The 21,091-nt window shown below is 52.1% G+C and overlaps 7 protein-coding genes across 7 annotated transcripts; 6 read left to right on the top strand and 1 right to left on the bottom strand.

Moving 5' to 3' along the window:
- Positions 1-1,793: 1,793 nt before the first annotated feature.
- Positions 1,794-6,190, top strand: pmcA (putative P-type calcium ATPase; the record flags this gene model as incomplete). The annotated part of the gene is made up of 3 exons (XM_024851161.1): positions 1,794-4,832; positions 4,884-5,025; positions 5,079-6,190. The coding sequence occupies 3 exons, from the start codon at positions 1,794-1,796 to the stop codon at positions 6,188-6,190; spliced, it is 4,293 nt and encodes a 1,430-aa protein (XP_024699117.1).
- A 449-nt stretch (positions 6,191-6,639) lies between these two features.
- On the bottom strand, positions 6,640-7,709 carry P170DRAFT_514130 (uncharacterized protein; the record flags this gene model as incomplete). Its single annotated transcript, XM_024855176.1, has 2 exons — positions 7,445-7,709; positions 6,640-7,371 (listed from the first exon to the last, which is right to left on the bottom strand). Exon 2 carries the CDS (start codon positions 7,330-7,332, stop codon positions 6,640-6,642), a length of 693 nt encoding a protein of 230 aa, XP_024699116.1. The 5' UTR covers positions 7,333-7,371; positions 7,445-7,709.
- Positions 7,710-9,236: 1,527 nt separating this feature from the next.
- On the top strand, positions 9,237-9,833 carry P170DRAFT_430833 (uncharacterized protein; the record flags this gene model as incomplete). The annotated part of the gene is made up of 2 exons (XM_024847985.1): positions 9,237-9,364; positions 9,488-9,833. 2 exons carry the CDS (start codon positions 9,237-9,239, stop codon positions 9,831-9,833), a joined length of 474 nt encoding a protein of 157 aa, XP_024699115.1.
- Positions 9,834-11,487: 1,654 nt separating this feature from the next.
- P170DRAFT_450972 (putative purine-cytosine permease) lies at positions 11,488-13,258 on the top strand (the record flags this gene model as incomplete). Its single annotated transcript, XM_024851160.1, has 4 exons — positions 11,488-11,877; positions 11,997-12,220; positions 12,288-13,050; positions 13,121-13,258. 4 exons carry the CDS (start codon positions 11,488-11,490, stop codon positions 13,256-13,258), a joined length of 1,515 nt encoding a protein of 504 aa, XP_024699114.1.
- Positions 13,259-13,833: 575 nt separating this feature from the next.
- On the top strand, positions 13,834-15,715 carry P170DRAFT_418160 (uncharacterized protein). The gene is made up of 3 exons (XM_024847200.1): positions 13,834-14,293; positions 14,358-14,944; positions 15,013-15,715. The coding sequence occupies exons 1-3, from the start codon at positions 13,979-13,981 to the stop codon at positions 15,410-15,412; spliced, it is 1,302 nt and encodes a 433-aa protein (XP_024699113.1). The 5' UTR covers positions 13,834-13,978; the 3' UTR covers positions 15,413-15,715.
- A 368-nt stretch (positions 15,716-16,083) lies between these two features.
- Positions 16,084-17,896, top strand: P170DRAFT_459400 (U2 snRNP complex subunit CUS2; the record flags this gene model as incomplete). The annotated part of the gene is made up of 6 exons (XM_024851863.1): positions 16,084-16,272; positions 16,549-16,671; positions 16,765-17,162; positions 17,212-17,320; positions 17,378-17,533; positions 17,603-17,896. The coding sequence occupies 6 exons, from the start codon at positions 16,084-16,086 to the stop codon at positions 17,813-17,815; spliced, it is 1,188 nt and encodes a 395-aa protein (XP_024699112.1). The 3' UTR covers positions 17,816-17,896.
- Positions 17,897-18,093: 197 nt separating this feature from the next.
- On the top strand, positions 18,094-20,520 carry P170DRAFT_441267 (tubulin beta chain). Its single transcript, XM_024850277.1, has 9 exons — positions 18,094-18,241; positions 18,362-18,385; positions 18,472-18,497; positions 18,612-18,653; positions 18,751-18,805; positions 18,891-19,346; positions 19,432-19,766; positions 19,837-20,196; positions 20,257-20,520. Exons 1-9 carry the CDS (start codon positions 18,230-18,232, stop codon positions 20,288-20,290), a joined length of 1,344 nt encoding a protein of 447 aa, XP_024699111.1. The 5' UTR covers positions 18,094-18,229; the 3' UTR covers positions 20,291-20,520.
- Positions 20,521-21,091: the final 571 nt, after the last annotated feature.

The following is a 21,091-nucleotide window of genomic DNA, read 5'->3' as shown; positions in this document are numbered from 1 at the left end:
AAACGAGGTGAAGCGGTGTCGGTCTAATCTATCAGAAACCGTCTAGAAGGTTGGCAATGGGGTGGATACGAGTGGAAGATGGCAGAGGCAGGCTCCGTCCAGACAATTAACTTGGATGACGGATGCCGTAATGCAGAGGGCAAGTGCAAAGTTAAAATTGCAAGAAAAGAACAAACGATGCTTTTCCATCGGAATCAGAAATCTCAGTCCCCCAAAAAAGGGGAGGGAAAGGAGGTGGGAAAAAAAGAAAGAAAAAAAAAAAGTTCCCAGACGGGGAAGAAGTGAGGCAGTGCAAAAGCCAACGACGAGTTACATTCCAGCGTTTGACAAGTCGGAGCTCGTTGCAGCACCAAGTCACTTTCTCGTTCGGGGCAGGTGAAGCACCAAGTGTTTCTTGTTTGGGTGGCAACCAACTCCGCATCGATGCCAAATTACGCAGTACTGCAGCAGTTGATGTCCATGGCGATTGTTCCTCCTGACGGCGTATAGAGTATACTGCGTAGATCGTGCGGCTAAAACCACGAGAAATGATTCTGCAGGCGGAGGACCGAAGGGGAAACGACGGTCATTACCGTACGAGGAATCTCGACCAATTCGGCGCGCCAAGTGGGGCTGACGGGCAGGACGCAAAGAGATGCTTGCCAAACCGGGCAGGTATGGATCTGGCCAACGGGTCTTCATGCCGCATGCATTCGGGACCGCCGCTGCTGATTGGCCGCCGCCTGCCCACCGTGCAGGGTCCCCAGCCACGCTAGTCCCGAACGGGCCAGACCAGTCCTTCCACGGCGTCTGGATGTTTTTTGTCTGGCGTACGGCGTATTGTAAGACTCCGGAAAGTCTGTGACGACAACACTGACAAGTCTGTCTTGCCATCCGGCACCTTAATCTCTGCTCTCTGCTGCTCCTCCAGAGGCCGATGGGCACGTAATTCATACCCCAGTCCCAACCCTCATCTCCTCTCTCTTTCTCTCCTTCTGGCCTTTCTTTATCGACACTCTCTTGGCCCCGTCGTCCATCCCCCCATTGACTCGGCGTTGCTTGCATTAGGCGCATTACACCCCCGTGTCCGTCTCTCTCTTCTCCCTCGTCGCTCGCCCTCTTGCTGCGTTTTCCCTCGGATTGGCCAACGCCGTGGAACTGACACTTCACAGGTCGAATTGTCGTGGTTGACGGCCCTTTGTTATCGCTATTCTCTCCCACACTCCCTCAACTTGGCTGTTGTTTGGGCTTCCCTCAGTTTCGGCCATAGCTCCCCTGTAATTTCGGGCCTGCAGTCCTTTTCGCTCCTCTTACATCCTTCTATACCAGTGTGGCTGTTCCCATCCTCCCAAACGCCACTCCCCAGCAGCCTCCATTCTTGCCCCCCCTACTTCCAATCACTGTGATTCTCCGGGGCTGCCATCGTCTCGGATTTGCGACGTCCGTCTCTGCGTTCGCGCACATAGCTTCTCTCCGGAACCGTCCACATCTGCGCATTCCTCAACCTGCGGCCTCATGAGTTGGAAGCTTCCGTTTGATATGAACTAGAATAGGATCACACATGGGATAACCCTGTTCGGCCTCTTGATCTTTCGACATCCGCCTGGGGGGACTAAATCCGATTGACATTCCACGCGTATTCCCGTTTAATGATTGGTCTGCATTTACGATCCGACGAGACTCGATGGATATGCTTCTGCTGCAGCCGCATTCTTACTGATATCACTATCCCTGTCTTCATCTATTACTCTCGCTCCTTGAGACCCACCATTCCCGGGCCGTCCTAGACATCCTCCCACCCCCTTTTGACGATCATGTCGGATTCCAGATCGGATGGAGTGGATTCCAAGCAGCCGACTCCCCTGCGACGGGAACGGGCACCCACCATCACCATCGACACTTCGGCCGTGACCTCGCCCGCCGACCAGACAGATCCTCCGCCTCAGCTCTTGCCCGGCCCGGCGCAACCCTCGGTACACATCTCCTCGGAAAATGTCGACGCGGGCGATACCAGTGCGCTTCTAAACAACGGCGGCGTCTCTCCCTCGGACGCGCGGTCGCCGGCATCGATTCGATCATTCACCTCGTCGGAACCCAGAGACCACGAAAGCAGACCGACCTCTCCCCACAACATCTCCTCCCCAACGTCAAAGATGACGGAACCCATGTCCAACTCCAACTACCTGGCCGTGCCGGGCACCAGATCTCGGGGGAATTCACTCGAGTCGGAGGACACCAACCAATCCTCGAGCTCCTACGGCGGGGACACGTACGTGCCGACATCGTCCCAGGGGTCCCGCGCTGATCTGGCGCACACGCTCATTGATGATGAGGAAGCTCTCAAGCCCGATCCGGGCCGGGAAGAGGAGTTCACCGTGGAGGACAACCGGTTCGCCTTTTCCCCGGGTCAGCTGAATAAACTGTTGAACCCCAAGAGTCTCGGTGCGTTCCACGCGCTCGGCGGAATTCAAGGGCTAGAAAAGGGACTGCGAACCAACGTCCGCAGTGGTCTGAGCTTGGATGAGACCGGCCTGGAAGGCACTGTGAGCTTTGAAGAAGTCACCTCGCGACAACCCGATACGCAACCGAAGTCCGATTCGCAGGCTCCCACGCCGCCGAGCCGAACCACCACCGGCCTCTCGAAATCCGCAGATAGATCATTCACGGACCGGAAGCGCATTTATCGAACCAATAAACTACCGGAAAAGAAAGCCAAAAGCATCTTTGAGCTGGCGTGGATCGCATATAACGACAAAGTTCTGATTCTTTTGACGATTGCGGCGATTATATCCCTGGCCATTGGAATCTACCAATCCATCACGGCCAAGGGCAACGAGGCGCGAGTGCAGTGGGTTGAAGGCGTGGCTATTCTCGTGGCGATCGTAATCGTCGTCGTCGTGGGAGCGGCTAATGACTGGCAAAAAGAGCGCCAATTCGTGAAACTGAACAAGAAGAAGGACGACCGAATGGTCAAGGTGATTCGCTCGGGAAGTACCATGGAAATCTCGGTTCATGATATCCTTGTTGGGGATGTCATGCATCTCGAACCCGGAGACCTGATTCCTGTCGACGGCATCTTCATCGATGGCCACAACGTTAAATGCGACGAATCCTCTGCCACCGGCGAGTCGGACCTGTTGCACAAAACGGCAGCCCACGAGGTTTCTCGTGCCATCGAACACCAGGAGAATCTTTCGAAACTAGATCCGTTCATCGTATCCGGTGCCAAGGTCTCCGAGGGAGTCGGCACGTTTTTGGTCACCGCAGTTGGAGTCAATTCATCCTACGGCAAGACGATGATGTCTCTTCAGGATGAGGGCCAGACCACCCCGCTGCAGTCTAAACTGAACATGCTCGCCGAGTATATTGCGAAGCTTGGTTTGGCCGCGGGTTTGCTCCTCTTCGTCGTGCTTTTCATCAAATTCTTGGCCCAGTTGAAGACCATCAAAGGTGCCGACAACAAGGGTCAGGCGTTTCTTCAGATCTTTATCGTTTCCGTGACTGTAATTGTCGTTGCTGTCCCCGAAGGACTGCCTCTGGCCGTTACGCTCGCGCTTGCGTTTGCCACCACACGAATGCTCAAGGACAACAACCTGGTGCGACTGCTTCGCGCCTGTGAGACCATGGGTAATGCGACCACGATCTGCTCCGACAAAACAGGTACCCTCACGGAGAATAAGATGACCGCCGTTACCGCGACTTTGGGAACGACATTGAAGTTTGGAGGCAAGTCGCGGGAAGCATCGCCCGGCGCTTCTCCTAATCCTAACGGTGAACCCGTTGCTAACGACCCGTCCGGCGCTCTTTCGCCCTCTGAGTTCGCTTCGAGCCTCTCCCGTCCGGTCAAGGAATTGTTGCTCGACTCCATTGTGCTCAATTCAACTGCATTCGAGGGTGAACAGGAGGGAGTGATGACCTTCATCGGCTCAAAGACCGAAACTGCCCTCCTGGGTTTTGCACGGACTTATCTCGGCATGGGATCGCTTAGCGAGGCGCGATCCAATGCTACAATGGTCCAGATGGTGCCGTTTGACTCGGGTCGCAAGTGCATGGCGGCCGTGTTCAAAATGGACAATGGCAAGTACCGTATGCTGGTCAAAGGTGCATCGGAGATTCTGGCTCGCAAGTGCACGCGCGTCATTCGTGATCCCACGCAGGACCTGTCCGAGGCTCCGTTGTCTGAGGACGATCGTTCGACGCTGGATCACATCATGACCCTCTACGCGTCTCAGTCGCTGCGACCGATTGGGCTGGTTTACCGTGATTTCGAGCAGTGGCCGCCACGCGGTGCCCCGACGCAGGAGGAAGACCGCAACCTCGCCGCGTTCGACCCGATCTTTAAGGACATGACCATGCTTGGTATTTTTGGCATCCAGGATCCGCTTCGCCCGGGTGTCACGGAGTCCGTGCAGAAATGCCAGAGTGCCGGTGTTTTTGTTCGAATGGTTACGGGAGACAACATCATGACCGCCAAGGCTATTGCCCAGGAGTGTGGAATCTTTACTCCGGGAGGTGTGGCCATTGAAGGTCCCCGGTTCCGCAAGCTGAGCAGTCGCCAGATGACTCAAATCATTCCACGACTGCAGGTTCTGGCACGGTCAAGCCCCGATGATAAGAAGATCCTCGTCACTCAGCTCAAGAAAATGGGCGAAACGGTTGCGGTTACGGGAGACGGAACGAACGATGCTCAGGCCTTGAAAACGGCCGACGTTGGTTTCTCGATGGGAATTTCCGGCACTGAGGTTGCCAAGGAGGCGTCGGATATCATCCTGATGGACGACAACTTCACCTCTATCATCAAGGCCATGGCTTGGGGAAGGACTGTGAACGATGCGGTCAAGAAGTTTTTGCAGGTAGGATTACCTTGGGCTGATACAGATCAGTGGATGCTAACTGTTGCTTAGTTCCAAATCACGGTGAACATCACTGCAGTTCTCCTCACGTTTGTCTCCGCAGTGGCCAGTAGTGACCAGGAATCGGTGCTGACCGCAGTGCAACTGCTGTGGGTTAATCTCATCATGGATACTTTTGCTGCGCTCGCTCTAGGTAGGCTGCTCTATTCATTTGAGGCCCGGTGTGCTAATAGAATACCCTTCTAGCTACGGATCCCCCGTCTCCCACCGTCCTCGATCGTAAACCCGAACCGAAATCCAGCCCGCTGATCAGTCTGACCATGTGGAAAATGATCATCGGACAGAGTATTTACCAACTCGCTGTGACTTTTGCCTTGAACTTCGCCCATTTATACGATGGAAGAGAACATCAAACGGTCGTGTTTAACACCTTCGTCTGGATGCAAATTTTCAACCAGTGGAATTCCCGCCGCCTCGACAACAGGTTCAATATCTTTGACGGCATGCTTCGCAACCGATGGTTCCTGGGTATTCAGCTTATCATTGTCGGCGGTCAAGTCTTGATCATTTTTGTTGGTGGAGAGGCTTTCTCCGTCGCCCGGCTGAACGGACCTCAATGGGGAATTGGCTTGGTCCTCGGTGCCATTTCGCTCCCCGTTGGAGTGATCATTCGTCTGATCCCCGACTTCCTGTTTGAAAAGCTGATTCCCAGCTTTGCGCATCGTAAGAAGCGACCCGAGCTCCTGGTATCCGACGAAGATCGACGGTTTGAGTGGAACCCTGCCCTGGAAGAGATCCGCGATCAGCTGCGATTCCTCAAGACGGTTCGTGGAGGTCGCCTGAGACACATCAAGCACAAGCTGCAACACCCTCAAGAGCTGCTGCCGCGATCGCGCAGCGGTTCCCGGTCCAGAGAAAACTCGATCCCCGGAACGCCGAATGGCGACGGAAGCATCACGCCGCCGCCTCCAGCTAGCCCTGAATCACGCTCTCGACGCCGGACTCGATCCCGATCGAACTCGGCGTTTGGACCGGCCGCGGCCATGGCCGGTGTCGTTGCCGGCAGTATTGCAGGCTGGTCTCCGATCGAGAGGGCCCCGTCCGATGGGGAATCCTTCAAATTCGGCTCGAGTCCCCATGGAGGGTTGGATAAGCAACAGGGCATCGAGATTCACCCCGAAACTGCCGCCGACGACCAGATCGTAGGCGAGTATCTTTCGACATCGACCACGCCGCCAAGTCAGAATCCGGACCTTTTGCCATTCTTTGAGCATGCGCCTCCGGAGCGTGCGCCGTCCCACCGCAGCCGGAGATCTACTTCTCGACTCTCTCGGTCTAGTCACCAAAGCCAGTCCTAAAACCAAGACTCGTCTTCGCAGAAAGACATAAATTCTCACACTTAATTGGGTTCATTTGAGCCGTCACCTCATTTCACCACGATGTATTCTTACGAATTGCTCGTCGATCGCCTTTCGACAGAAAGGTTGTTTTGTTCTTTTCATTTTCCTGTCGTTCATATTCCCCATTTCCGGGTTGTTTTGACTATTCCCGCCGAATACCTTTTAATGTCTAGCGATTGTTGGCGTCCGTGATTTGAAAAAAGGCACTTGTTTGCTGTTGTTCATAGACACTCTCGCATCGGGTTGGCCTGGGCGCAAAGGTGGATGGTTTCTGTTTACTTCATTCGTTACTGTGATTGGATCTGTACATACTTGAGGTCGGAATAAATAGTACCTGACTATCTGTGTTGTATGCAATTTAACCTGTATCAACCCTGAACAATCACCAACTAAGGTAGTTCAAAAGACTACCTCCGAAAACTCACCCCCAGCCCCAAAATCCCCTCCACTCGACCCTCCTCGTCCAGCTTTTCCCTCCCCTCCATCCCCACCAACACGCCGCTCCCCAAGTCGCTCATCTCGCGCCTCTCGCTCGACCGCCCCGGGAAGAAACTCTTCTGCTTGTTCGTCACGAACCAGAACCCGTCTACCTGCGTGCTGCCCACGTACACATACATGATCTGGATGCGTTCTTGGCGGTCGAACGCGAAGGTTTTGCGAATGGTTTGGGGTTTGGTCGAGGTCGAGATCTCAGTGCCAGTTCCAGTCCCAGTTCCAGTCTCAGCACCAGTACTAGCACTAGCACTTGTATTTCCAATTCCAACCCCAGCTCCAGCTCCCGATCCAGAGTCAGTAGCCCCGGTACTGGTGCTGATGCCAGTACCAATACCAGTGGAAGTGGAAGTGGAAGTAGAAGTACCCAAATCCTCCCCACAAACTCCCAACCTCGCCCGGTCCCCGTTCATCCAGGTGACCCTGATCCCCGTGAGCTGGCGATCCGGCGTCTCGTAGGTCTGGATGGTCTGGATGGGGGTCGTGGGCGGGTTCGTGAAGAGGGTGGTTGTGGCCGGGGAGGCGGGGAAGGCGGGCGGGTTGGTGAGGATGTCGCGGGTTGGGGTTGGGGTTTGGTTTATACTCGGGTTGGAGGTAGAGAGGTCCATTTTTGTTCTTGACGCTTGGTTCTTTGGTTCTGGACGGTGCTGTATTAGTGGTTTAGTTAGATGGTGTTATCGGTCGGTTGGATGGAGGTTCAGGATTATGCCATGGGCTTACCTAGGTGCAGGAAATCTAGATGATGGAGTAACCAGACAGGCGAACAATCTCTAACCCAAGTCGACGCAATGAAACCACTCAGCAAGGAAGTAAACCAAAGGAAGGGACAGACAAACAAACAACAAACCCAAAAAGATAGGACAGGCTGACCTTAAATACCCAACCTCCAACCAAACAAACAAACAACCCCAGACCAACTCCAAACCAACCCAACCAGCCAGTCTAATCTAGACCTGTCGGTCTACCTACCAGGCATCGACTCACCAACCAAAGCCAGACCTAAAGCAGCCCCGAAGAGGAGAACCCGGCGCTCGAATCCAGTGTAACATGGGCATCCTATCGGAAGGGCCGGGATATAAATAGCCTGGTTAGCCGTGAGAGGGGAAATCAAGAATGTCGACAGATGAGGGGGTCTTCATTTCTTTGTCTTTATTTTGAAAACCCTGGAGGAGATGGACAGGATGGAGCGAGAGTGGGATATACTATCATGGAGATTGGACCTGGGATCAGGGATCTGAGTCTGACACTGCTGATCGTTAGGGTTATGGCGGGCTTACTGGATGCGGTTAGCCTCGGTGCTAATGTTGACGTCGGGTCGACTTTCATGTCTCCTTTGGATCGTTTGGGGAATGGGATGGGGTTTATGATGTCTTTGAGGGGATTATAGAGGAGATCAGGGATTCATTTATTTGGCAAGGATAGGTGGCGACGCGGAGTTCTTGGGTGGATTTGGTATTCGCTTGCGAACGAGAGGAATATATCTTACCAGAATGCCTGTGAGTAACTTAGTATACTCTGTGGAGGACTGTCTAGGAGAGCTTTTCAAATATTGATAGTTACTAGATTATCCTTTAGTTTTTTCTGGTCCTTGTCCCATATCCATGGCACAGAAGATCAATCATAGCTAGTGAAGGCATCTCTTCAAGAAAGAAAGTAGGCTCCAGCACTAGGAACAGCAAAGAACCTACCAATCAGTCCCTGTCCTCACTCTAATTCACAAACCAGATCATGAGAGCATCCTCGGCCCTATGAACAGCCGAGGTCCCGAGGCTCATGACAGTTCTAGAGTAGTGATATAGAGCCAGTTGTTACTATCTTTAGTACAGGAGACGGGATCCGTGCAGGACTATTTCCTGTCATTTTCTGTGAATATTTTTCTCTTGCTTTAGTAATGTAGCTATATCATGCAGGGGATTATCTGTTACAGCTCACCCGATTCAGGTTCGTGCGAAGGATAAAGAAGTTCACGCACTGTCTCCTTACTTATCAGACCTCCCAGCAGTATTATGCAAGCATAACTGATACGACAAATTCATAGCTTCTGTGCCGCGTGGCTCGGTCTTGTAGAGCTGGTTACTCGTACGAACGTACTGATCTTCTCTGCCGAGTCGCTATACTGGATACCTCCCATAGAGACATCACAGATCACGCACGCCGCCGTCCACCCCGCAAACGCGAACCATGTCTCCATAACAGGGGGCTCTGCTAATCACATCAATGGCTGTCTTCGCGATATCTTGCTTTGATCACTTGGATCGCTTGTTTGGATCAAATCAGGAACTGCGCGTCTAATCACCGGCTCTTCGTGGTATCTCGTTCCGCTTTAAATTCGTAGCTATACAAATGGAACCTCAACTACTCTCTCCCATTCCTCTTCTTTGTTGCTTTGTAGTTGCTATCTTTTATTTGTATCCTCGTGTCCTTACCAACCCTATCGTTACGTCCCTTCCGACCTCGCGTTTCCAGGTCGCGCATCCTACCTGATCCCTACCCTACCGTCCACTCGAGCACGATGCCGGTCCTCGTCGAGTTCGACCCCATTGAGCTCCTCTCCGGGGAGGATAATCGCCTCAAGAGACAGGCCCACTGCATGAAGGTCAAAAGCTGTGCGCCCACCTGGGCACACAAGGTCACGCTCTTGTAGGACATCCCCAGCTCCAGTCCCAGCTCCAGTTCCCAGCTCCAGTCCCAGCCCCAGGTCCTTTAGGCCCACAGGAACCGTCGATGGAATACAGACTAACCGTCAATATTCCAACCCAACAGCCAGTGTGCCCACCAGAGCGACCTCGACCCCAGAAGACACATCACGTACTGGGCGTGGAACGAAAAGGGCGAATGCTTCGGCCCCTACCACGAGAACTTCTCATACCAGCAAGAACAGGACTTCATAGCCATGATTGAGAGCCGGCCTGCTCCTGTATCTACTTCCTCGTCTTCATCCGTCTCCAGTACCTCGAGTACTGGATCTGCAAAGGCCCGCGAACCAGCGCTGTCAAAGGATCCCCTCGATGACGACAACGGCAAGCCCTTTCAACTGGTGACTCGCAAGCGGGGCAGGTCCAGCTATTCGGCTGAGAAGGTCCAGTCTATCGGTAATATTCGTTTCTAGTTGCTGGCGGTAAGTTTTCGGCTGGGTTGGAGGGATCGGCTTGCTGATTTGGTTTCGCTTGAGTCTAGTTCTCGATGCCTGATTCTCTTTTCTCCTGGGACCTTCGGACTGCTTCGTCTCGGCGAAGAGCAGTAGCGACCATGGTCAAGCTGTCAGAATGACTGGGTCTGTGAACGAATGGTACGACTGATGGATACAACGAGTCATGAGTGATGAGGGAATTTGATTTTGGTATTCGGCGTCCGTTTTGGCTTCAAATTGTTGGTTTTGGAGATTGGTTATGATATCGAATATTGCCGTCTATTTGATCTGTCATTTCGGAGTTCTGTATTGGAGGCTTTGTCTTGACTCTTTAGGAGTGAAAGATGATGATCCATCCTGTGTGGTGTCTTAAGATCCAGTGCTGTCGATACCGAAGCAAAATCGAGTTGAAGCTGATCTCCTTTAGTGTAATATTTTGACAATGCTTGTCAAGGACACTTGTCATTAGGACGCTCTACCGATTTATAACGAGATGGTGGGCAACTTCGGGTAGTAGCAGTACTTTTGCTTTATGTGCAACTTCAGGTGGATGGCTGGGACTTATAAGGCGCTAGTGCCGGAGCAGTGGAACAGCCATGTAACACTACTGTTGCTTATGTTGCTTATAATTTTGGTGGTACGTATTTGCTGCGTCTTTTGCAAGGAGGCAGTGGCGAGCTTATCGCGGCATTAGAGGCATTTCCTTGCTTCTGCGGTGATTAGAATAAGTCGGCGCATAGTTCATGGGCAAGGGCAAAGAAGCCTGCCTGTATGTACGACACTGTCCTGGTCCCTAGAGCTGCCTGCTAATCAATTCGATACCATAGGCATCAGTAGAGCATCATATGTCCCTGCAGAACAACCCGTAGCTCTAGGCACCAACCATGGCGCAGGTCTTTCCTTCTACCAGATCAAGCCATGAGTATCATCTGCATATTTGTCAAACTCTTTCTGGTTGAATCTTTCTCCGTATGGTTTATAATCACCTCTGGTCCCTTACATGAATGGTGCATTCCGGTTAGCCGGCTTGACACCCCAGGGAAGCTCTGGTATGTGGTGCGCATGGTTCCAAGACAAATAACGTAACAGAAATTACCGATAGCTCATCAGCTGGTATAGCTAGTGTATAGATAGCAGCAGCCATCCTGTTATGGGCTGGTGTGCATTACGTCCGTGCTGGGACCTCTGACTGGCGTGGAATTCCCAGTCCTTGTTAAGGAAAGATTACCATCCCCTGGGAGACATGGGTGGTGCTGTACCAGTTTCAACACCCCCAGAGGTGTTGCTCAAGGTGCACCGGTGATGCTAGGCCGAATAGAAGGAGCCTTGTTCTGCTGCAAATTGTCTGTGGAATGTTCTTTCAGGTAGTGCAGGTGCTACACTGGGTGAATGGACTGATGTCAGTCCACTATCACCGAGTGCCGGCAGCTCTTACACGCCTAGCATCCTCCTTCTTTCCGTTCCTCCTCCTGTCTATATAAACCTACTGTTGATCCACTCCCTCCATCCATTGAGAGATTTTCCCTTGAGAATCTGTCGCGCCTTCCACCGTACGTCATTGTCAGTGAAGAGACGTGTATGACCGGTTTATTTCCCGTTCCCGAGACCCGTTTTAACTTCCATGTGAGCCAACATGGTGTCAGACGTTGAAAAGGACCGTGTATCTTCTTTGCAAAGTGTAACACAAGATGGGTTGGAATTCCGGGATCGCGAAACAAGTGCCTTCACCTCCAGGTATCAGCGATGGGCAAGAAATATCAAAGGACTGGAGACTCGCGGAATCGAACCTGTTCCATTGGATGAACGTCTGGAGCCAAATGCATCAAACTCGCTCCACATGTTGCTGATGTGGTTCAGTATGGGGATGTCTTTGAACAACATCGTGGTGGGATCATTGGGAACGTTGACCCTGCACCTGAGCTATTCCGACGCTGCTCTTTGCGCTGTTTTTGGGAGCCTCCTCGGAGGCCTGGCGGTTGGCTGGATGAGCACTTGGGGTCCCCGAAGTGGGAATCGAACACTTGTAAGGTCCATCCGTTGCGCATGATTCGACACAGTTTACCTTCCCCAGCTCTTTGTCATCTCTCCCCCAGCAATTCAAGGCAGCAATGGCTTACGTTCGTTCCCTACTCTTTATGACAGATCGTGGCGAGGTATTTCATGGGCTACCATCCCAGCAAAGTCTGCTGCACATTGAACATATTGACCAACCTGGGATACGGAATGATGAACTGTATGATCGGAGGACAGCTGCTTTCCAAGTTGTCCGGGGGCGCTGTCTCCGTCATTGTGGGCATTATCATCGTCGCCCTCGCGAGTTGGATCATGGCAACTTTCGGTGTACGCATCTTTCAGATATACGAGAGGTATGAGCCACGGTAGTCGTGATGCCTTTTGAGCAAGAACTATGGTGACCCTTTTCTTAATGTTTAGGTTCGCTTGGGTTCCACAGTTGATGGTTCTCTGCATTATTATCGGATCGGCAGGCCCTTACTTCAACTTTGACAACTCTTCTGTTGGATCTTCAGAAAAGCTGCATGGAAATCGGCTGGCATTCTTTTCGTTTTGCCTGTCCGTTGCTCTTTCCTGGGTTCCCTTAGCTTCGGATTACTATGTGAATTTCCCACCAAGTACTCGCAAATGGAAGATATGGTCCATGACCACGATAGGGTTATGTCTATCGATGATGACAACCCTTCTACTGGGGGCCGGACTCGGGTCTGGCGTCGCCTATAGACCGAAGTGGGCAGCGATATATGACGGTAGCCCGGGTAGCTTGCTGATGGCGGGTTATTTAAGACTTGGGGCCTTTGGTAAATTCTGCGCAGTGATCAATGTGGTGACGGTGGTCTCCAACAACGCGCCTGGCTCTTATTCCATGGCAATGAACTTCCAGATGCTCGGAAACATGTGGCGGAAGATTCCTCGACCGATCTTCACCATACTTACGACCATCACATACGCAGCCTGCGCAATCGGGGGCCGCAATTCTTTGTATGAGATTTTCAAGAACTTTTTACCGCTTATCGGCTACTGGGTCATCATCTGGTTCGCCATCGTGGTTGAACAAGACCTGCTCTTCAATCGAGGCATCGGTTATGACTGGTCTATCTGGAATGTTCGGCAGAAACTGCCGGTTGGAATGGCTGCCAGCGCAGCTTTCCTCATCGGCTGGGTCGGAGCCATTGTGGGGATGGTAGGCTTTTCTCAACCCTTTCTCGCTTTTGTGCAGGCCGACCTGTTGCTAATCTTCTTTTCCTGAGCAGGACCAAGCCTATTATACCGGGCCAATTGCTCAAACGATCGAGGGAGGTTGCGATCTAGGGATCTGGCTTGGATTTGGATTCGCGGCCCTTGCTTTTCCACCGTTGAGATTATTGGAACTCAAGATCATTGGTCGCTGACTGAACAGACCCAAACCCTGTCTGTGGATGTAAGGGTCCGACAGTATAACACCCAAGGACGTAACCCAAGCGCATTCTGTACGTACCCACTCCCGTTTGCCTCCTTGCTTTGTGTACCATAACCCGCAGCGTCTTGATATGCTGTCCAGGGTGCTTTGTGTGTGCGAATCAAATTAATTGTCAGTATTTTGTTTTTTGGCGACCCTGATTGGACGAGTGCAATTGTTTTTAAATGGATTAAGGGAGACCTCTAGTCATGATTGAGATCAATGGCCCGGAAAAAAATTAAAAAGACATTCACAAGTAACGTGGACGAATCAAATAGCAGACTATGTTGAGTGCCTGATAAATCGAAGAAAGAGACCGATGATCGGTCCACGCATAGATGCCTTGCGCGTCTCTTTATCCGAGGATATCGACATCAGCGGTGGGGCAGAAGTGGCAGGGAGATGAATGCGCAAGAGAAAGAGAGGAAAGAAGGGAGAGTCCGTTGGTGCGGGGGAAAGACAATCGCATGGAAAAAGAAACAAAACGTGACTGGCAAACTGCACTTCTTCCGTTTCGTCGGTCGCGCATCCCCATATAACCCCTTCATAAACGCTACTCAACTCACTACATCATAGTTGATCTCTCATATCCTAGGATCTACTCCGTAGCGCCTTTCCAATCGGCACTTTCTTCTGTTTAGTTACTCGTCGGTAATGCCACGTCTCCGAAGCGATGCACAATGAGACGACACATGCCGCGTTCGCGGAGAATGGCTGGGCCTTGCGCCCTTCAACATTTACCACCTCGCTAGATTTCTCTTCCCGTCAGTTCCGGATCCTTATAGTAACGATTGTGGCGGCATATCCGATCCTAGTCTCTCTGCTTCGGTTCCGCCGTGTCCGATGGCTGCACCGGAAATACCACTATCCGACGCGCGAGTCCCTGTCGCGCATGACCGATAACGATGCCTGGGAGATCCAAAAGACGCTCTTGCAGTTCGAGTTTCCGTTTCTTTACATCAAGGCTCTGCAGTTTGCATTATTCAGGGTTGGTTCCTCTGTTCACCTTTATGCGAAGTCGAATGACTAATGCGGTCGGTCATGGCATCTAGACATATGGAATTCCGACTATCTCAAAACTTCTCACAAGCACAAGGCAATTATGTGACCCGGAGCTGTCTCTCAAGCGATATTCAGACACCACCGTCTTCGTCCAGGAGTTTATCGGCTCGGCTCCGTCTTCAACCCGCACCCTCGCTTCTATTGCGCGGACCAACTTCCTTCATAGCGGCTATCGGGCTTCCAACAAGATCCTCGATGATGATATGCTTTACACGCTGGGTCTTTTTGCCATTCAGCCGGTGCGATTTATCGAGAAGTACGAATGGCGCGGCCTGAGTGATATGGAAAAGTGCGCCATCGGGACTTTCTGGAAAAGCTTGGGCGATGGTCTAGAGGTCAAGTATGATGTGCTTCCATCGGGCAAGACGGGATTCCGTGACGGTCTGCACTGGCTCGAAGAGATCATGGCTTGGAGCGATGACTACGAGGTTCGCTGTATGCTTCCGGACATTAAAAATCATGAAACCGCTGCACAGACCACAGCTATCGTGTTGTACATGGTCCCGAGGCCGTTGCAGCAGATTGGGCTGCATTTGGTTTCATTCCTTATGGACGAGCGTCTCCGGAGGGCTATGCTGTAAGTGCACAACAGGGCCGCTCGGCTATTTGATATCCATGCCACGGCCAGGGCTGATAATTGATTAGGTATGATGACCCACCGGAATCGTATGCCAAGGTGTTTGCAGTACTCCTGCGTGTGCGTCGATTCGTGATGCGCTATCTGGCGCTTCCTCGACCCGAATTTCTCCGCTACACTACCTTCACCGACCATCCCGATGAACATGGCCTCTATTCATTCACCCAATGGGATGCTGCGCCGTACTACGTGAAGCCCACCATTTGGAATCGCTGGGGACCAACGGCGTGGCTCACCTGGATCATGGGTCGGCCGCTTCCCGGGGACGAGGGTAGCAAGTACTACCCTAGGGGTTACAACATACCCGACGTCGGGCCCAAGAATTTCATGGGGAAGGGCCAAGAGTACCAGGAGAAGACCATGGAGGGATTGAAAGCCTCACGAACGGGTCAATGTCCGTTCCATTGAAGTGCCATTTAGTGAGAACATCTCGGCATGACTGTGTTTTGTTCATATAGTACTCTCGTTTGTCCCATTGAACTTTTTCAATCCAGCCAACAAATCTGGAATTGGCGTGCATATGATGGATTTAGTAACTAGATATGGGGCAACTAGCAGAACAGGATTTTGCGTTTCGGGTATCCCAAGCACGCCAATGCCACATCTACAGGAAAAGAAAGCATGACGACGTAATGCAGAAGGTCGCAGGGTTCCTGTTGCTCGTTGACAAGGCTGTACAATCCCATTCCTATTCCAGACTAGTGGCGCCATGCCAACACTACTGCGTACGGGTTAGTGATTCCACTCGGCTGGGAATGACCCCTGATCGTGACCATGGGCTGGTTTGGGTGCTTACTGCTTGGGAGTATTTGGGTAGGCTAAAAACCGGTTTATAAAGAATCCTGAGGTATATTTTTTGGGGCAATCATCCAGACGAATCAGAATCGAACCGTAGAATGTAATGACTAAGCCGCGGAGCTACGTAATCCACTCCCTGCCTGAGGCAGCAGCTCTTCCTGGCGGAAACGACGGCTCGGCGATAATATCTCCCCGCAGGTCTGGACCGCGACTTTTGATTTCTCCAACCCATGTCTAACATCTTTGCATCCTTGGGAGTTTCCTACTCGATCTGCGCTACCATGATGGCATCTCAGGCCCCCGACCCCGCCTCAAACCCCGCGACGACAATCAGTTTCCCGCAGGATCCGTCCGAATTCGACAGCGACCCGCGGGTCTCGTTCTCCAAGCTAGACGACAAATTCATCCTGGAAACCGATGACGGAAGCGAGTTTGAATACGATACGGTGCTGAAGCGGTGGATTCCGACGGTGTGTGCGCGCTTTTTCTCCAGCTGGATGCCCCTTGTCATGCCTTCCGGTGGCGATTAAAAACCATAATACACTGGCCCCTCTTTGTTGTGTGCTGTTCTGTTTTCTTCTTGTCTACGGGAACTCGCTTTGCGACTCTGCAGCAAAGCGTCGAGGGAGACATCTTTTCCGTCGCAGATATGGTCGCAAGGCTGTGGCTTGCATGGATTTTGCTTGGCTCGTGAAACTGATTATCCGGTTGGCGCCACTCTTTGCGCGCCTGTGGGTGTTCTCCAGGTCGATGATGACTTGCTTCGCCAACAGCAAGAAGCCTACAAGGTCCAAGGAGTGGATGAGAACGAAGCGGTGACGGCGCAGACGTTGAAGAAAAAGCGGAAGCAGCAAGCAAATACCGAAGAGGTGAGTACTGGATCTTGCCCTTGCGCCTCTCTCGGTTGTCGAGGGAGGCATTCCGTTGAGAAGCATATACTAATATCGGGGGGTGCGATGCAGGGTAACGGACAAAAACAAAAGAAGCAGCGTGTTAATACAGCCGTGTTCGTCACATCGATCCCTCTAGATGCAGGCTTCGAGGAAATTCGAGATACCTTCTCCAAATGCGGCGTTATCGCCGAGGAAATCGACAGCGGCCGTCCCCGTATCAAGATGTACAATGACGATGATGGGAAGTTCAAGGGGGAAGCTCTCGTCGTATACTTCCGACCGGAGTCCGTCAACCTCGCAATTCAGATGCTGGATGATTCAAACTTCCGGATCGGCCAGGAAGGTCCCCAGGGACCCATGCGAGTTCAAATGGCGGATTTCTCTTTTAAGAGCCAGCAGGAACAACCGGTTAAGACCAGCATGAAGGACAAGAGAAAGATTATACAGAGGACCCAGAAATTAAATAGGTATGGCATGGATATACGGGCCGAATCGTCTAAGCTGACATGCCGACAGCAAACTCGCCGACTGGGACGATGACGACCCTTCCACGCTACCGGAGACCAACTCCAAATTCGAGAAGGTCGTGATCTTGAAGCATATGTTTACTTTGGAAGAACTAGACGTACGACAGAGCCCCGAACCCGTTGGGTCATATAGGCCAAACTGACCCGTTCGACAGGAGGACCCGGCCGCCATTCTGGATATCAAAGAGGATATTCGTGAAGAATGCTCCAAATTGGGGGAAGTGACGAACGTTGTGCTTTACGATAAAGAGGCCGACGGCGTTGTCATGGTCCGCTTCCTGGAGCCAGAATCGGCCAAACGCTGCATCCAGGTGAGACATCCCGTTCGCGAGTCGTTCCCGAGTACAAAGGCAGCTAATCCTGGCGGTTGTTACGTTCAGGTCATGGATGGACGGTATTTTGGCGGGACGCGAGTTGAGGCATATATTGCCACTGGTGGTGAGCGATTTAAGAAGAGCAATGAGAAGCGAGCGGCGCTGGAGGATCTAGCGGAGAAGGGATTCGATGCCGAAGACTCCGACGAAGAGCAACGGCTGGATGAGTTTGGCACGTGGCTGGAAAGCTCGCACACGGTGGAGAACACGGCCAAATGATGGAATCGTCGTCAGAATGTATCATAGGTAGCTTGGAGCCCAAGCAGACAAAGGAAATGCAAACCCTCCACCTCATAGTACAAGAAGTCTGGTTCGCGCCGGCGGCGGTGATTGGCGGCGGGATCCGAGTCCCCCGTGACGCGGCTAACCGCATCGGGCCAGCCCCTATTTGCCTGCCCAAGGCACGGGGGCGCTAAACCGGAAGGGGGTGTTGACTGAGTTGTTGATGCTTCCCGCACACTTGCCGGCTTTCCTTTCCTCCTTCTCACCGCTCAACCCGTCCTTTCTTCTTCTTTCTCCTCCACCTCACCTCCCTCCTGACGGACTCCCTGTCGACTCAACCACCTCCAATCCAACTCCGCCGCCCTTTTTCTAAACACTTTCCCCGTCAAACCACCCGACCTTTCATCCAAAATGCGTGAGATCGTACGTGACGCCTTGTCCCCTGAGCCCCTCGCCAGACGCGTTTTTTGTTTGGCTCTCCGGCCAGGGGACCCCACCGGTTCACTCCAACCAGGAATGCTGACGAATATCTTCTCTGCTTAGGTTCATCTTCAAACTGGCCAGTGTGTAAGTGCATACCGGGGTTCAATTCGAAATCCTTCCGGATGGGAGCGTTGTTGGAACTGCCACTAAACTGGATTCGGGGATAACAGGGTAACCAAATTGGTGCCGCTTTCTGGTACGTCTGCACATGGATGGCCATTGCCAATCTGGATTATCGAGTACCATCGTCCCAAGCCTTGGGTCCGATGGTGCTTAATTCTTGATATTCGAATGCTAACAGAGTGAACAGGCAAACCATCTCTGGCGAGCACGGCCTTGACGGCGCCGGTGTGTAAGTGCAACCCCGTGTTTACACCTGTCGAAATGAAACTCGAGGAGAAACGAAACAAAATACCGTGGTGGGATTGATTGTCTGATGGGATGAACAGTTACAATGGCTCCTCCGACCTTCAGCTGGAGCGCATGAACGTCTACTTCAACGAGGTTTGTCGCCCGAAAATTTCCTCCCTTCGTGTATCCGACACGCCCCGTGCATCAAGTTCTGACCCACGCTTTCTGTACCTTCTAGGCCACCGGTGGCAAGTATGTTCCCCGTGCCGTTCTCGTCGACCTTGAGCCCGGTACCATGGACGCCGTCCGTGCCGGTCCCTTCGGTCAGCTTTTCCGCCCCGACAACTTCGTCTTCGGTCAGTCTGGTGCCGGTAACAACTGGGCCAAGGGTCACTACACCGAGGGTGCCGAGCTCGTTGACCAGGTCGTCGACGTTGTTCGTCGCGAGGCTGAGGGCTGCGACTGCCTCCAGGGTTTCCAGATCACCCACTCCCTGGGTGGTGGTACCGGTGCCGGTATGGGTACCCTCTTGATCTCCAAGATCCGTGAGGAGTTCCCCGACCGCATGATGGCCACCTTCTCCGTCGTTCCCTCCCCCAAGGTCTCCGATACCGTTGTCGAGCCTTACAACGCCACCCTTTCCGTCCACCAGCTCGTTGAGCACTCCGACGAGACCTTCTGTATCGACAACGAGGTATGTTTCAGCATTCTCCGAGCCACTTCGGGCAATAGGACTCGATGTTCGACGTGGGAAGCATGGGAAACTGACTCGTCTATAGGCTCTGTACGACATCTGCATGCGTACCCTCAAGCTCTCCAACCCCTCCTACGGTGACCTGAACCACCTGGTCTCTGCCGTCATGTCCGGTGTCACCACCTGCCTGCGTTTCCCCGGCCAGCTCAACTCCGATCTCCGCAAGTTGGCCGTCAACATGGTTCCCTTCCCTCGTCTTCACTTCTTCATGGTCGGCTTCGCTCCTCTGACCAGCCGTGGCGCCCACTCTTTCCGTGCCGTCTCCGTCCCTGAGTTGACCCAGCAGATGTTCGACCCCAAGAACATGATGGCTGCCTCTGACTTCCGTAACGGCCGCTACCTCACCTGCTCCGCTATCTTGTACGTGGAACCCTTTCTACATCGATGTCTTGGTTTTGAAGTTATTTTCGAGTACTAACTTTATATCCAGCCGCGGTAAGGTCTCCATGAAGGAGGTCGAGGACCAGATGCGCAACATCCAGAGCAAGAACCAGACCTACTTCGTTGAGTGGATCCCCAACAACATCCAGACCGCTCTGTGCTCCATTCCCCCCCGCGGCCTCAAGATGTCTTCCACCTTCATCGGAAACTCCACCTCCATCCAGGAGCTCTTCAAGCGTGTCGGCGACCAGTTCACTGCCATGTTCCGTCGTAAGGCTTTCTTGCATTGGTACACTGGTGAGGGTATGGATGAGATGGAGTTCACTGAGGCTGAGAGCAACATGAACGATCTGGTTTCCGAGTACCAGCAGTACCAGGACGCCTCCATCTCCGAGGGTGAGGAAGAATAGTAAGTGCTCACCAGCCTAGCATCAAACAATTTGTGGCGCCAAACTAACTGTTTTTGCAGCCTTGAGGAGGAGCCCCTTGAGGTTGAGGAGTAAATTTCTCCCACCAGGAGTAACGTGAATTGAGATCTGCTCAGAGTAATACCCTTGATAAGCCTACGTTCTCTATGACTCTGGCCTGGGTAACAGGTCTTAGTCCACCAAATTATTTTGACGGAGCGTTTTTTAATTTTCTTTCCTGTTCTTAATTTTGAGAGGCCCCAAAGCCCTTGACCAATTAAACCAAATAGCACATAGTTTAAAAACAATCATCCACACGTCCGTCGAAGGCATTCATCTGTAGGATTGATGACTAACTGGCTTTACTAGACTAGATCTGGTACTGCAAGTAGATTTCTGTGCTAACCTACATCAATTACTCAGTATTCTTTAGAAGAATGAAAAGTCCCTCGACAGCCCTAATGCAGGAATTAAATGTCCAATAAATACTGAACGACGATCTATCTATACCTATTGGATTTGGATCAAGCTTCGAATGAACAAAGAATGAATATATTGAAGGAATAGAGGCACTGTGACACTCAAGCATCTCTTAAAATATTCTGTACCTGCCAGTCTGAGATGATGGGAGATGCAGGCAGGGTTGCTTAGATAGTGTTATAGTATGTAGGTAGTTTTATTTCGATTATGGAGTTATGTACACCGTCTCGTAGGGCGGATATTCTGGATTCAAAGAAAAAGAAGACGATATCGATTAATATGGGTCAATATTTCCGATAAGATGTGAATAAGTAGACAAAGAAAAAAAGACCAGGCAGGAACAGGAAATGGGTATTGTAGAAAGAAAGGTATGAAAAAAAATTATAAGGAGTAGAAATTTGAACAAGAACAGGCCGA

The sequence above is a fragment of the Aspergillus steynii genome (assembly GCF_002849105.1).
Source record: "Aspergillus steynii IBT 23096 chromosome Unknown P170scaffold_10, whole genome shotgun sequence".
Lineage (NCBI taxonomy): Eukaryota > Fungi > Ascomycota > Eurotiomycetes > Eurotiales > Aspergillaceae > Aspergillus > Aspergillus steynii.
The sequence above is the reverse complement of the archived record's forward strand: the minus strand, read 5'-3'. Positions and strand labels throughout refer to the sequence as shown.

Excerpts from the sequence above, each read along its gene's own strand:
- P170DRAFT_418160 (XM_024847200.1), top strand. The coding sequence starts at position 13,979 with ATGCACAATGAGACGACACATGCCGCGTTCGCGGAGAATGGCTGGGCC. Across the intron at positions 14,294-14,357 it reads TGCAGTTTGCATTATTCAGG|ACATATGGAATTCCGACTAT; the intron begins GTTGGTTCCTCT and ends CATGGCATCTAG. Across the intron at positions 14,945-15,012 it reads CGTCTCCGGAGGGCTATGCT|GTATGATGACCCACCGGAAT; the intron begins GTAAGTGCACAA and ends ATAATTGATTAG.
- P170DRAFT_441267 (XM_024850277.1), top strand. Across the intron at positions 18,498-18,611 it reads CAAATTGGTGCCGCTTTCTG|GCAAACCATCTCTGGCGAGC; the intron begins GTACGTCTGCAC and ends CAGAGTGAACAG. Across the intron at positions 18,806-18,890 it reads TGAACGTCTACTTCAACGAG|GCCACCGGTGGCAAGTATGT; the intron begins GTTTGTCGCCCG and ends TGTACCTTCTAG.